General features: G+C 41.6%; 1 protein-coding gene and 1 non-coding gene across 3 annotated transcripts in view; both read left to right on the top strand.

Moving 5' to 3' along the window:
- The first annotated feature begins 3,100 nt into the window (after positions 1 to 3,100).
- Positions 3,101 to 14,710, top strand: part of MATR3 (matrin 3) — a 38,977-nt gene continuing 27,367 nt past the window's right edge. For both annotated transcript variants that reach the window (XM_025292623.2, XM_025292619.2), the window contains exons 1-4: positions 3,101 to 3,218; positions 4,417 to 4,455; positions 5,858 to 5,943; positions 6,692 to 6,772. In XM_025292623.2, the coding sequence (XP_025148408.1) occupies positions 6,743 to 6,772 (30 nt within the window). In that variant the 5' untranslated portion in view covers positions 3,101 to 3,218; positions 4,417 to 4,455; positions 5,858 to 5,943; positions 6,692 to 6,742. The remainder of the gene's footprint in view (positions 3,219 to 4,416; positions 4,456 to 5,857; positions 5,944 to 6,691; positions 6,773 to 14,710) is intronic.
- LOC112587158 lies at positions 6,425 to 6,624 on the top strand. The gene has a single exon (XR_003111686.1). It is a non-coding gene; the product is annotated as a small nucleolar RNA SNORA74 (small nucleolar RNA).

Genomic DNA, 14,710 nt, shown 5'->3' with positions numbered 1-14,710 from the left:
AGTAAACAACAACAAAAGTTTTTCCACAGACTAAAGGCAGGTGGAGGACATGGGGAGCAATGACCATAGGGTCCTACTCCATTTCAGCCTGGCTTCTTTAACATAATGTTTTCAAAGTAGGTTCATTTAGGTTGTATCATGTGAATTAGTACTTCATTTCTTGTTATGGCCAAAATATATTTCACTGTATAGATATACCACATTTTGTTTATTCATTTGTCAGTTAAATGACATTTGTTTCAACTTTTTAACTCTAACAAATAATGGTACTATGAACATGTGTGTGCAAATTTTTGTGTAGATTTGCAGTTTTACTTTCTTGGGTATATACCTAGGTGTGGAATGGTTAAGCCTTAAAGTAACTCTATGTTTAATACTATGAGGAACAGCCAGGCTGTTTTTCAAAGCGCCTGTACCATTTCACATTCCCATCAGCAGTGTATGAGGGTTCCAATTTCTCTATATCCTTGCCAATCCCCATATGCTTTTGGGAAATAAGGACTCCTATAGGGCCCCACTCTAACTTGGGTAGCTATTATAGAGCAGCTGCAAGGGGTACAGGGATGCAGGAGGGATCCCTCTTCTACTCTAAGCCTTTACGATCAGCCAGAGGGAATACTGATATCTTTAGTACTCTCCTTGATTCCGCAGACAAGGTTAGCTGCCCCCTGACATATGCCCAAGGATACTTATTTTACTTATCTTTCTTCCCCACCAGATTGTAAGCTTTAGGTAGGCTGGAATCTCCTCTCCTCTGACTTTACACACAGTACCTATTCAGGATCTTCAGTAGATGTTCAGTAAATGTTGATTGGCTGATTGACTAATTGAACAAGTGATTAAATATCTCTCTACTGGTGATTCTTGTCCAGAGAAGGGAGGAAAAGAGCAGTCTCAAGGGCAAAACACATCCAGTAAGGAAGCAAGACAGAGAGGATAAATGAAGGAGAAAGGGAAAGAAGCTTGGAAGCAAAACAAACAAAAAAAGAAGAAGCTTGGAAACCTAGCGTCCTTTGGGGTCAGCTTTTCAATTATGAGGTCAAACTCAGGGCTAATGGACCTATTCTAATCCTTTGCCTTTCATCTGGCTGCTTTTTTTTTTTTTTTTCTAAAATTTTCCCTTTTCTTTTTCATTATTATTCCTAACAATTTTGTCTCATCTGGCTGCTTTTTTTTTTTTCTAAAATTTTCCCTTTTCCTTTTCTTTATTATTCCTAACAATTTTGTCTTTACAAGAATAAGAAACAAACAAAAAGGTAAAAAAGTAGTTGCTACTATAAAAGACCACATAATACAACTCACTAAAATAAATTCAGAATTTAAAAGGATGGAGATTAAGACTATAAAGGATTTTTTAACTGGAAAATGAAGAAATCATAATCTAGGTTTTCCTCAAAAGGATACTGAATGGCCTATACCTTAAAAAGGTGACTCCATTTTCAATACCACATGAGAACATGGCCCATCTGTCAGCCTTATTTATGACTGACCTTCCCTCTAGACAAATCCTGCCTTCTCCTTGGACTCATCTGTGAATTCAGTTGACTCCAAGTCATTTGGTCCCTCTATCCGCATTCCCAATTACTTCCTGTCTCTGCTCTGAAACCACACATGCACACTTTCACACAAACTTCATCTTTCCTTTTCATGAATCCTCAGGGTAGCTGTACCTTCTCCATTTTGTGTGTATGGAAAGGAAGAAAGCAAAATACATGAGATGCCAATGCAATTTCTCCTTTAGCAGAGCTCTGCAGGACAATTACCCACCCAATCGGCCCAGTTTGGTGTAGCTCTCATAACCATCCTTTATGTTTGCTGTAGCTCTCATAACCATCCTTTATGAACACACTATGATAGCTGGATGTGGGCACTGATTAGGGCAGCAGTCTTCAGCCGCATTCCTATTTAACTGCAAAGCACATCTCCTGCCTACCAGCCCAGCACTGATCATATGATGTTTTTAAATACTGTATTTATGTAAGCCTTTTTCCTACCATAGACTGTGTCCAACTCCATCCAAACTGGGGAGGGTTTGTGTTTGCCACTTCAGGGCTCTCTATCCTTAGAGCCTGAAATTTTTTCCTGGAATCAATGTAGGACTCTGGGCTTTCTCAGCAGAGGTCTGGGAGGGTTGGGTTTATAGGAAGCACATTTTTTCCCATTATGAAATACCTGAGGAAATAGATAATAAGACATGCTGGCAGATGACAAGGACTTTGGCTACTCCCAAGGGTTCACCTGACAAAGGTGCCAGGTGCAATAGATGGGCAGAGCCAACCAGATGCTGGGGGTTGGGGGAAGGGAGATGCTAGGAACAAAGTGGCTTTAGAATTTGGAAAATTATAGAATGGATTTAGGAAGTTCTGCTACTGGACCTTGCCTTTCTCATCCTCAGCTTCACCAAAATGTTCAGTAGGAGAGAATCATAGTGACTTCAAGTAGTGAGGGGAGGATTAGTGTTCAAAAGAAATGCTGATAACCTGGTGGGCAACCCGTCCAGACCAAAGATGTGGCCTCTTTGGCTGACTGTGCCACGGTGGAAGGCAAGTTTGGCAGAGAAAGCCAGTACTTTTTAGCTGCTGCAGCTCAGCTAAAGATCCCACTGCAGCGCCCCAGGGATGTGGTCCCGCAGGTTAGGCTGTAGGAGCGACTAGCATAAATAATCCGGGCGAAAACCTCCTGGAGAGATCCCAAAAACCAAGGTGACCTGTGTGCGTGGGCGATGGGTTGGCTGAGTGACAGAAATGCTGAAGAAAGCCAGGAAGAGGATCTGCGTGGGAGGTGGAAAAAGCGTGGGCTGAGCTTGCAGCAACCAAAAGGCGCCACACACGTGTGCGAGGAACCCGCGGCGCTCGGTGTGGGCTGACAGGAAGCACCGCCCCACTAGGACACATCAAGTTTTCTCTTAAGCAGTTTCAAACGCAGCGCGCTTTCCACGTGTAAGTACAAATGAGATGGGTGTCAAATAACCATAGCGCTTGTACGGATTTCTATCTTTTCTCTTCTTGGGTCTAGCTCCTGTGTCGAGTATGCCCACCTCTACCACAGCTCTCCCATTTTCCTAACGCCTTCCTGGGCGGGGTTTCTGGGCCCCGCCCACCGAGGGCCCGCCCAGTAGCCGCCCCGGGGCGGGGCTCCCCTCGGCTCCCGGCTGCCCTTTTCCCCTGCGGTCTCTGCCCCGGCTGCTGTGTCTCTACCGAGCTCCGGACACGTGCAGGGTGAGTAAGGGCAAAGTGGGGAGAAGACTTGGAGGTTTACCAGCCAGGGGCGAGACAGTGGTTTGGAGGCTTCTTCCGAGGCACGGGACGAAACTGGGGCTCGTTCCCTAGTGACCCCAGGTTTGGAGGGCATCTTGAAGAAATGCTGAGGGATTGTACCCCTAGAGTCACCCCCTGTTTTCTACCATCCCTGCTGTCCCTGGAGAGTTGCCGAGAGTCGGTCTCGGGGAGCCTTGGTCCCAGGCACCAGGGCCAGGGACTTGGGAAGGTTCGTGAGGAACACGTGGTCGGGTGGAGCTTCGTCAGTCCGTTCAACCCCAGCGAGGAAAGGGACAGGCTATTTTTAGATTCGTTTTTAGACCTGGACAATGAGCCCTCTATTCTCCTTTTCCTCTTAATTGTTTGGAAACGTTTTGGAGTGAAATTAGAGGAAGGCTGGGAAAAAGTATTGTCTTAGATACTCTCACCTTATACAAACAAGGTAAATTGTGTGAATGGGTAGGAATGTTTAACATTTTTGCAAACATTTTGGTTATTGTTTTCAACCAGTAGTTGGGGTCGTTGGCAGGAATGGCAACCTAACTGTCGCTAGTTTCTTTAACATCCCTTACTGCATCCGGTTATTTTTTAAAATGCTGCTTTTATGGTTCAAGAGATCACATAATTGAGGCCCTTCTCAATCTGGTTTCAACCAGCCTTTCCAATTTTTAGTGCCCATTGCTTTCCAAGGGTAAGTTCCCCTTCTGCTCACCAGTATTCATCATCTCTTTGCTTAGAGTAAGTTCCTGATAATATCAAATGTTTAGTGCCCAGTCTATAGCAGATATTATCTTATGCACTTAATTTATATTCCATTTAAACCTCCCGAACACCTGGTGTACAACACCCCCATTCTACAAATGAGACAGGTACAGAGGTTAAGTTATTTGCCCACTGTCACTTGGCTGTTAAGTGACAGCCAAGCTTCCTGATACTTGTTGATGAGACCATTAATTTGCTACTGTTGAACTGCTGTGGTATGCAAGTAAGAATGACGACAATAAAGCTAACCAAGGGAAAGCTGTTTGTTATTGTTGACTATTGTTTCTGTGGTTCAGGCCTCACTAAGTTAAGGGAGTTTTGAGGGTAGGGGTCTTGAACGCCACACAAGTGTTCACTAACTGTTGGCTGTCTCTAACCTGGAGTGCTTTGATTGCAGAGCATCCAGCCGTGAACTTTCAAGCAGATGCAGCCCCAGGTAAGTGCAGCTCCATTAACCTACCTTTGGCCCCAGCTGTAGGCAGCTGCCTAGGTTTCCGTGTACTTAGGCAAGTGTTACACTGCTGGGAGAACAGCAGCTGATAGCTGGTTGGCATTCTGGGCCTGGTTCATGCCTACTCTGTTATTAACTATACCAGGATGCCAGCATAGTTGTTTTTCCATTGAGGTTAAATCTGCAAGCATGTGCCTATGCAGGGAGAATGGTTCTGGTCTGACAGGTTTGACTAGAATGAAGTTCTTTGAATCATACCTTGGAAACAGAAGAAACAGGGATATATAAATAGAGAGAACAAGTTGAGGTGGTTTGGTTTTTTTTTTGAGTCTACCGAGTGCTCAAATGGGGCCATGGGATTTTTGCAGATTTCACTGAAATCAAAGTTCATAGCTCCCACTCCTCTACCAACACAGAGCTACTCAGGATAATCCCTTTGTAGAAAGATTTTATAACTCTAGTTACTTGTGAGAATGCCATACCTTACAAGGAATGTGGATGTGAATTTGCTTTAAAATGATGAGCATTCTTTATCTCATTAATAGAATATAAAAATAGCAATTAATTGAGGGGCTCCAAATACTAGGCCTAGCTACAGCAGTACTAATTTCTGCTTCAGGTTGACAGATTTCTACTTTTTGTTGATATCTTCCCTTGTGGCTCAGCTGGTAAAGAATCCGCCCACAATGCAGGAGACCTGGGTTCAATCCCCGGGTTGGAAAGATCCCCTGGAGAAGGCAAAGGGTACCCACTCCAGTATTCTGGCCTGGAGAATTCCATGGACTGTATAGACCATGGGGTTGCAAAGAGTCGGACACGACCGAGTGACTTTCACTTTACTGATTTTCAGGAGTAAGCAGAGTTATTGCTTCTTTTGGAGCAGTAATTGAGTCCCCTTTGTAGTGATTTTGTTTTGGAATGCTAATTTTCTGAGAAGAAATGCTTCTCGGTTCTAGGCAAGAGTGATGCTGGAGGTTATCCAATGGGGCAGACTTAGTTGCTGCTTTCAGTGAAAAGTAACATCTTAGTTTCTACAGAAGGACTTGATGAGGATGTTGGGAGGCAGAGGTGTTATTTGTCAAAGCTAGTTTTGTTCTATCAATTGGCTTTCCCTTAAAAGAATTCTCTTAGCTAAACGTTGGGTGCTTTGTGTGAATACCTCAGATGTTCATTGTGAATAGCCTTTTACATATGGGTCCATAATACAAGTGATAATCTAGAGAGCTTTAGTGGTAACAGGCAAGAAAAAAAGGCAAGTAATGGGAAATAATTGCTGAGGATATAAAAATTTGGTAAATCATAAATGGCAGACAGCATTGTTTCCATCTCTACAGAAAAGCAGCCTCAGAAGCTAGGATGTTGAACACTGAAATCTTTTTCTTTTTAGGATGACTCAAAAGTAGGGCATCCTTGGCCCTCCTGAAGAGATGAAATTAGTGGCAAGTGGACCATCTATCTGTATGGCGTTATCAGGTAAATGTCCTTACTTATGCTGATGCTGACCATGTGCCAGGCCTGTTAGTTGGAGCCCATCAGAAAACAACTAGAAGGCAGAAACAATTGTATTTGTCCCTAACAAATTCAGCCTCTGGGCAGAAAAAGGCTGAATAGGATTTTGGTGATTATGGTCTGAAGGTTTTTGAGATAATCTGAATCATTACATCTGAGAAAACTGAGGGGAGATTGTAAATTTCATGACGGAAAACCTAGTGTATCTTACTTTGTTCACAGATCCCAATCCCTAGATCCCAAGCACAGTGCCCAGCACATGGCAAGAACTCTCAGTGTTGGATAAAATGACTGAAGGCATGGGAAAGGGTTTCCTGTTTCCTATTTGTTTCAAGGTTTTGACAGCAGGGTCTACAATCAGTGCTTTCAGGCCTCTGTTTTGCAGTCAGTGTTCAATTCATGGGGATACCTTCTGAAACAAGTAAGAAAACTGTTTCAGGAATCATCCAGCAGTTGTCAGCTATCCAGGCTAGCGTGATGCCTCGGATGGTGTTACACTGTTGGAAGAGCAAGCACTGCCTTTATTGAGGTCTGACTTCAGCACTGTTTTAGTGTTGTGGCTGAGTACCTCTGGGCAGTGTTTTGCACCTCTGAGAGTGGAGTAACTCCTCTTGTGGAGTTGGTCCTAGTCTGGGTGCAAACAGTTTTTTTCTGTTAGAAAAAGACCCTGTCTTATGGACAGCCTGTCATTCGTTTCCTCTTTGAATCCTAGATGCCTTTGCCTGAGTGAGAAACCTTCCTCCATTGGGACCTCGGAGGTCTGATGGCCCTTTGTGACATCCAAATAAGTAATGTATGTAGTCCTTTTGTCCTGAAGGTCCAGGAACATCTTTTGTTCTAATACTTGGTCTTTGAATCTGGTTCCTGACAGTGAGCTCCTAAATCCCTTAGAACTTCCTGGGTGATAGTAAAGTCTTTGTTCTAATGGGACTGGAATTTTTACACACACTCTAGACACACACTCATATGATACACACTCATTCTCCAGAGAGGGGAGAGGGATTGGAAATGATCATGATGAAGCCTCCGTCAAAATTCCATTAGTATAGGGTTTAGAGAACTTCCAGGTTAGCTAACAACACGTTGAAGTGCTGGGAGAGAGATGCCCCTTCCTACATACCTTCTCTTATGCATCTCTTCTATCCGGATGTTCATTTGTATACTTTATAATATCCTTTTGCAGTAAACCAGTAAATAGTAAACTGTTTTCCTGAGCTCTTTTGAGCCCATCTAGCAAAAATTAGTCAAACCCAAGGAGAAGGTTGTGGCAATCTCTGACTTACAGCCTTTCTGTCAGAAGCACAGGTTAACAACCCGGACTTGGGTTTGGCATCTGCAGTGGAGGAGGGGCAGTCTTGTGGGACTGTGCCCTTAGCCTCTGAGATCTGAAGTTATTTCTAGGTGTAGATGGTATCTTAATTGAGTTACATTGCAGGACACCCAACTGCTGACAAGACCCACACATCTTGTGTCAAAAATACTGAGAGTATGGCCAGAGTTTGAGACTGAAGGAAAAACAGGAGGAGGCATGAGGTTTTCTTAAAAGGTAGAAATACTTAACATTCAAAAAAACTGTGGTGAGAACTAGAATTTTAGAGGAGAATGCTTAAAGTCCAAGACTTGAGAATTCCCTGGCAGTCCAGTGGTTAGGACTCTGTGCTTCCACTGCTGGGGGCCTGGCTTTGATCCCTGCTCAGGGAATTAAGGTGCAGAACAGCTAAAAATAAGTAAACCCAAGACTTAAACTAAGTCTTCATATTCTAGAGCTCCGCTGCATAGTACATGTGGACTTAAAATTGACAAAATCCATTTCTCCATCTCAGTACTTAGTGACTACCTATTGGAGAGCTCAGAAGACATTTCCACCAATACAGAAAGTTTTATTATATGCTGCTGTTCTAGAGCAGGGGCTGGCAAATTTCATGTTAAGAGGCTAATAATATTTTAGGTTTGTGTACCATATAAACTTTTTATCTGTTGCAGCTACTCAACTCTGCAGTTGCAGTGTACAAGCAGCCATAGATAATATGTCAACAAATGAGCACTACTGTGCTCCAATACAACTTAATTTAGGAACACTGAAATAAAAATTTCATAAACTTTTCAGTGAAGGAAAATAATTTCCCTCAACCATTCTAAGCTTGAGGGCCTTTCAAAAACAGATGGCAGGCCAGAATTACCAGCCCCTGTCTTGGGGAATGAAATTCAGGCCTTGGGAGTTTACAGCTCATTAGTAACAGATTTAGGGCCAGTACCAACATGTGTCCGTGAAAAATTAGATGTTAACAATACCTTTGCCTTAAACAAGCTTTTACCATATAGTATTAAACTCTTCAGCTTTTAGAGTACTGGGGTGACTTTAGTAAATTATCCAGTAATAGGGTAGTCCTTATTTCTTATGTTTCGGGTTTGTTGTATGTGCTTTTTTGAATGGGTTACTTATAAATGGTTCTCTTTTTTAAATGTACACCTAAGGAAGAGTTCCTAAGAAAGAACAGCAGTGTTTGGTTTCCAGCAGAACCTAATCACAAACCCATCCTAGTAGTGAAGTAGAAATGGTCCCTAAGGAAAGAGGAAATTTTTATATGTCAACAGTAGCCAGAAGAAAGATAAATATCGTATTCTAATGCATATATATGGAATCTAAAAAAATGGTACTGAAGAACTTATTTACAGGGCAGCAATGGAGAAACAGACATAGAGAACAGACTTATGGACACAGGGAGAGGGGAGGAGAGGGTGAGAAGTATGGAAGAGTAACAGGGAACCTTACATTACCATATTTAAGATAGCCAATGGGAATTTGCTGTATGGCTCAGGAAACTCAAACTGGGTTCTGTATCAACCTAGAGGAGTGGGATGGGGAGGGAGATGGGAGGGAGGCTCAAGAGGGAGGAGATATATGTATACCTATGACTGATTCATGTTGAAGTTTGAAAGAAAACATTCTTTCAAAACAAAGTTCTGTAAAGCAATTATCCTTCAGTTAAAACCTAGCTTTGAATTAAAAAAATAATATAAAAACAAACCAAAAAAGAATAGCCAGGAAAAAAAAAATCCAGGTTTTAAAATCTGGAATCTCAAGTTATTAGAATATAGATGGCTTTCCTGGGCATGGTAAAGCTACCCAGGTGCAGGGAGAGGCCCCTATGTTGCTACTTGAAAAAGGAAAATTCATTTGGTGTTTATGCCTGTATTCAGTACCCCCAGAGGTTTCAGTGGCTTAATCATGCACATTAAAATAATTTAATGGGATTTCCTACTTGATAAGTGAAGTTAATTAGTCACCTACTACTCCCTGTCGGCTTGAGTTTTTTTTTTTCCTGGTAAGTCTAAGATGAAGTAACACATTTCAGCTTTAAATCCATGCCTTCTCTTTCTCCATCACCCTTTTCCCATGCTGCAATGAAAACTGAAATTGAACTGGCAGATATTGGTCTGTAAATATCCAAGCTGCCACCTCCTGCCATAGCTAGCAATTAGTTAACACAAGTGCCCCTTGAGCTGCTCAAGTTCAGGACCTATACCATATTAAGAAAGGAAAATTAAAGCAGTATGAGTAGGGGGTCCCAAATATTGAGTCTGTCACCTGTCAATGATTTATTTCCTTTCATTCAAGGTTGGAAAAAACTATCATCAGTGAGCTTTTGCAATGAAAGTTTCAATTACATTTCAAATTTTAATCAGGAAAACAAAACCCCAGAGAAATAAATTCTGCCGGCCCCAAAGAGACACAAAAAGGTGGCGTAGGGCCTAGGAATTCACACTAAGGAAGACAACCTGGTTAGAGCAACTAATTAAGAACCTAAGAGTGACAATGACTCCTCTGAATCTTTTTGCTTAATTAGGGCTTTATGAACAGCTCCAGTTAATAGACCTGTCAATATTCTCTTGGAAAACAATTTCACTGAATTAACAATTCAATTCTAATATTTACAATGTCTGTTTAGCAACACCTTGCTCTTTACAGTTATTTAGGAACACTTAATGAGCCCACTTGCTAGGTCATAGATTTGTCAATTTAGGATCCTAAGGCCTGGTTCAAAGGGGCCCCTGTTACTTTGGCTCTCCCTATTCTCCATTACAAGCCCTTTTGGGTGTAAGAACATTTTATACTGCTTTTTAAGGGTAACTTTACTACCTGGGAAGAGATGATAAAATGGACCTTGAAATTAATTTCATTTTAGAATAGTTGTAGATTTACAGAAAGGCTATAAAGATAGTACAAAGAAATCCCATGTACCCTGCACCCAGTTTCTCCTAATAGTAACATATTAGTATAGTACATTTGTTATTGACTAAAGTTCATGCTTTATTCATATTTCCTTATTTTTCACCTAATGTCCTTTATCTGTTCCAGCATCCCATTGAGGATATTATATTTAGTCATCATGTCTCTTTAGGCTTCTCTTAGCTGTGACAACTTCTTAGACTTCCTTGATCTTCTGCCCATTTTTTTATTGTTTTTTTTTTAATACTGAGTTGTTTGAGCTGTTTGTATGTTTTACAAACTAAGCTCTTGTCCATAGCATCATTTGCAAATATCTTCTTCCATTCTGTAGGTTGTTTTTAATACTCAAAATGCCTTAGTTATAGCCTTTATTCTCTTTCATTTAGAATAGTGGTCGAGCCTGTTGTCTTTTATAGTAGATGGTGTAGTCCCCAAATGACTGATTATTTTTACCTTATGAGCTCACAGTAGAGGATGGAATTTTGTATCAGCTGGTGGGAGAAGGGAGGAGCCAAGCCCAGGCCCTAGTTTAGGCCCAACTTCAATGAGTTGAAAAGTAGACAAATCCCCAAGGCACACAGCCTGTGAGTTAGATAGAACCTGGACTTCATCAGAATGGCAGATGGTAGAACTCTAGATGAGAACTCCAGGAGCTAATGGTTACGATATGCTGGCCACTCCAGGAGAGTTTTCTGTGCTGACCTGTGCTGCCCCTATTCCAATGGCACTATAATTTCTTGCCCCTGTATAGTAGAGCCCAATCATGATCTGTTCATCCAGGGAACTCGTCATATTTAGTTTCCTGGGGCCCAAACCTCCCTCTTACTTGTACGTATAATATATCCAGGGCTGAGGAAGTGATAATAACCTATGCTATTTGCTCATCTTGTCAGAAGACTAGTTATTTAACTCATACCCTTTTTATGGTTTTACAGCTTTTATTAACTGAACGCTATGCTAGACATTGGTGATACGTGATGAACACGACACGGTCATGTTTACCACCTTCAGATTTCCTTCTGACCACGTTGGTTTCTTTCAGTCCTTTTGTGTCTAGGTCCCTGCATATGCTGTTTCCCTTTCTGATTCCATCTTCCATTTCCACTTTGTATACTTTTATATCTCAGCTCAGATAGCACCTTCCCTGACTGAGCACCCATTTTATGTGTCATTGTGCTGTATTCAACCACAGAGATAGATAGCCAGATGCCATGTTAACAGTCCTTTGAAAAGGTATTATTCACCAGTTTTTAAATGTTTATCTTACTCACATATAGCCAAGCAGCCTCAATTATACCAATAGCTGACTAAAGAGCTTCAACTGGTAAATATTAGTATCAGTGTGTCATTATGTACCCAATATAGAGTAAGGTCATAAGTGTATCCTACTTTTTAATACCCTGGTAAGTAAGGATAACAAGAATGCTGGTTTTGTTAAATTTTGAAAAAAATCATGGAAACAAATATGTCAGTTTCCAAATCATTTGCTAGTGGACTCTATAAAGATATAACATGTATGTGTGTTAGTCGCTCAGTTGTGTCCGACCTTGGGACCCCACAGACTGAAGCCTACCAAGCTTCGCTGTCCATGGGATTCTCCAGGGAAGAATACTGGAGTGGATTGCTGTTCCCTTCTCCAGAGGATCTTTCCGATCCAAGGATCAAACCCGCATCTCCTGCACTGCAGGCAGACTCTTTACCATTTGAGCTACAGGGAAGTCCTGAAGATGTAACAGTGCCTAACTATTTAAAATCCTTAAAACACACATGGTTGATGGTGGTTGCCTTTAAGGGACTAGCAGTTGGGGAAAACTTCTGTGTGTGCTTTGAATTTTATTATATGTATTCCTTATTCAAAAACTCCCCCCAATTTTTAAATTTATTTTTGGCTGTGTTGCATGGCTTGCGGTATCTCCCTGGCCAGGGATCAAATCCAGGACCCCTGCAGTGGAAGCATGGAGTTCTCTAACTACTGGACCACCAGGAAATTCCCCAAAATTTTAAGCCCATTTCCCTTCCCTTGCAACTGCTAAAAGAGCTGCTGGTTAACAATTTTCTGTTTTTTAAATAGCCTAAAGTTTTGAAATGACCTGCTGCTGCTTAGTCGCTTCAGTCATGTCCAACTCTGTGCAGCCCTAGGGACTGTAGCCCACCAGGCTCCTCTGTCCATGGAATTCTCCAGGCAAGAGTACTGGAGTGGGTTGCCATTACCTTCTCCAGGGGAATCTTCCCAACCCAGGGATTGAACCTTGGTCACCTGCATTGCAATCAGATTCTTCACCACTGAGCCACCAGGGAAGCCCCTCCAGGGCATTTTATCTATTTAAAAAGTAGATGGTGAACTGCCAGGAGACCACAGCCTTGCTGAAGGCAGTCCAATATAATGCTCAAATGCTCTGGGTTTGGATTTATTTAGAACTGACTTCAAATCCTAGCTAGGCAAGCTTCTTAATCTCTTATGTAAGATAAGAGTAAAGGTACTTTACTCTTAAAATTATATTATCAGCTGCTTAGTGATTGTGTGGTGTGAAAATTTATGTCCTCAACCAATATGACTCCTCTGCTCAAAACTTTAGAAAGATTAGCTTTATGGAGATTGTATCCTGGTGTTTAATGTTTTATTTCAAACTTGTCACTTAGACCTTTCAAAGTCTCAGCAGAAATTCTTGCTTTGTAGCCTCTGTCATCACTGGTATACCACGCCCACTCCTAAGAAACCCAAATGTGAATAGAACTCTTGATCCATCTCTTCTTATAGCCAGGCCCATCTTGAGGCCAGCCTCCTTGTCCAGTCTTCATCAGACTGGGATTCTCAAAAGCTGATAATCTGTCTTATCCATCATTGTATGTGTGCATGCATGCTAAGCTGCTTCAGTCATGTCTGACTCTTTGCAACCCTGTGGACTGTAGCCTGCTGGGCTCCTCTGTCCATGGGATTCTCCAGGCAAGGATACTGGAATGGGCTGCCATGCCCTTCTCCAGGGAATTTTCCCGACCCAGGGATCGAACCATCCATCATGAAATAGACATTTGACGACTGAAATCTTGTATTACCTTCGGTTTCCAGTGTGTCTTTTTGCTGTTGACCTACTAAGCAGATCCTCAATAAATAATTACTCAACTGAAAAAGTTTGCCTTTCCTTTGTACAATCACCAAATTGCATTAATAGTCTGTACAAAAGCATGGTATGTGTATATCTGAAATAAGCATGCATTCATATTTCTGAATCCAGAAAAGCAGAGCTGCTTTCATCTAAGATCTGGGGAGAACATAAAGTGAAGTCTTAGCCAAAATCAGTTGGAATCAAAGACTCATAGAGTAGACGTGAAGGAGGACCCAATATTCACTGAACAAATTTCATTCCAAAGTTAACTATGTAGGAGCCTTAGGGATGCCCCAGTTCTTGATGTATTCTACCAAATGCCTTCTCAAAGCCTGTAGAAAATCATGCAACATAATGGAGATGTGGGAGTACAGTTCCACTTTTCACAAGGGCTATTTAAAATTTTTCCTTAATGTAACTCTAGCCCTTTCCATAGATGGCTTAGTCACAGAAAACTTAAGTCACCTGACTAATTCCTAATGAAAATTCAGCACCATCCTCTTCGTACCTATTACAGGAAAGGGATGTCTCCTCCAGAACTCATCCTTTGAGTAATGTCCAATATGAATCTTTCCTTCTGTTGCTGCCTTTCCCAACCAATCCTTTCCTAATATAACTCTTCTACAAACATTTTAATGGCCCAAAATTCTGCCGTAGTAAATCAAATCTTCCCCAACCCTGCTTTTCATCATAGCCAGTTATTCCACATTTGGTAGTTTGTTTTACACTTTTCATATACTAAGCACCCCCCATCTGACATCCTCTCCCACTGAACTGGAAGTCCCTGTTGCCAAAGCTTTTGTAGATGTTTTTAGTCCTAGGCTTGACCTCTTGGTAGCATTAGGCCCTGTTGATCCTTTAGTCCTTTGAGTACTTTGGCTGTCAAGGCAGTACAATTTCTGTGGCTTCCCCTCTACTTTTTTCCCTCATTAACATGGTCTCTTGCCATTTAACTACCAGATTAGTTTCTCAAGGCTTGGTCCTAAGGTTTCTCTTTTTACCATAGGTTTACCTAAGGTTTCTCTCTTTATCTCCAGTTCATCTAACTCTCCTTCATTTATATTAACTTGAATTTGTCACTAACCCACACCCTTTTCTCCTGAGATCAAGGTCAAATATAACTCCTTTAAAGCTGATGCCAAACTGAAGCCTTACTGCCCCCACCTCCCATTCTCAATAGCACTGCTAACAGTTGTCATTCTTACATGATACTTCTCTATCTTCCATATCCAAGCAAGTCTTGCTTTTTGTCCTAAATGATTTCGAAAATTTTATACAGGTCTGCTGTTCATTTTTGCCCCGTCCACTATCTTCACAGTGGACCCAGAATGGTTCAGCATACTCAAGATTTAAAATTTTTGAGGGCTATTAATTTGACTTGTATTCACTAACCTAC

This window comes from Bubalus bubalis, chromosome 9, assembly GCF_019923935.1.
Source record: "Bubalus bubalis isolate 160015118507 breed Murrah chromosome 9, NDDB_SH_1, whole genome shotgun sequence".
NCBI classification, from domain to species: domain Eukaryota; kingdom Metazoa; phylum Chordata; class Mammalia; order Artiodactyla; family Bovidae; genus Bubalus; species Bubalus bubalis.
This window is presented reverse-complemented; position numbering and strand designations above follow the sequence as displayed.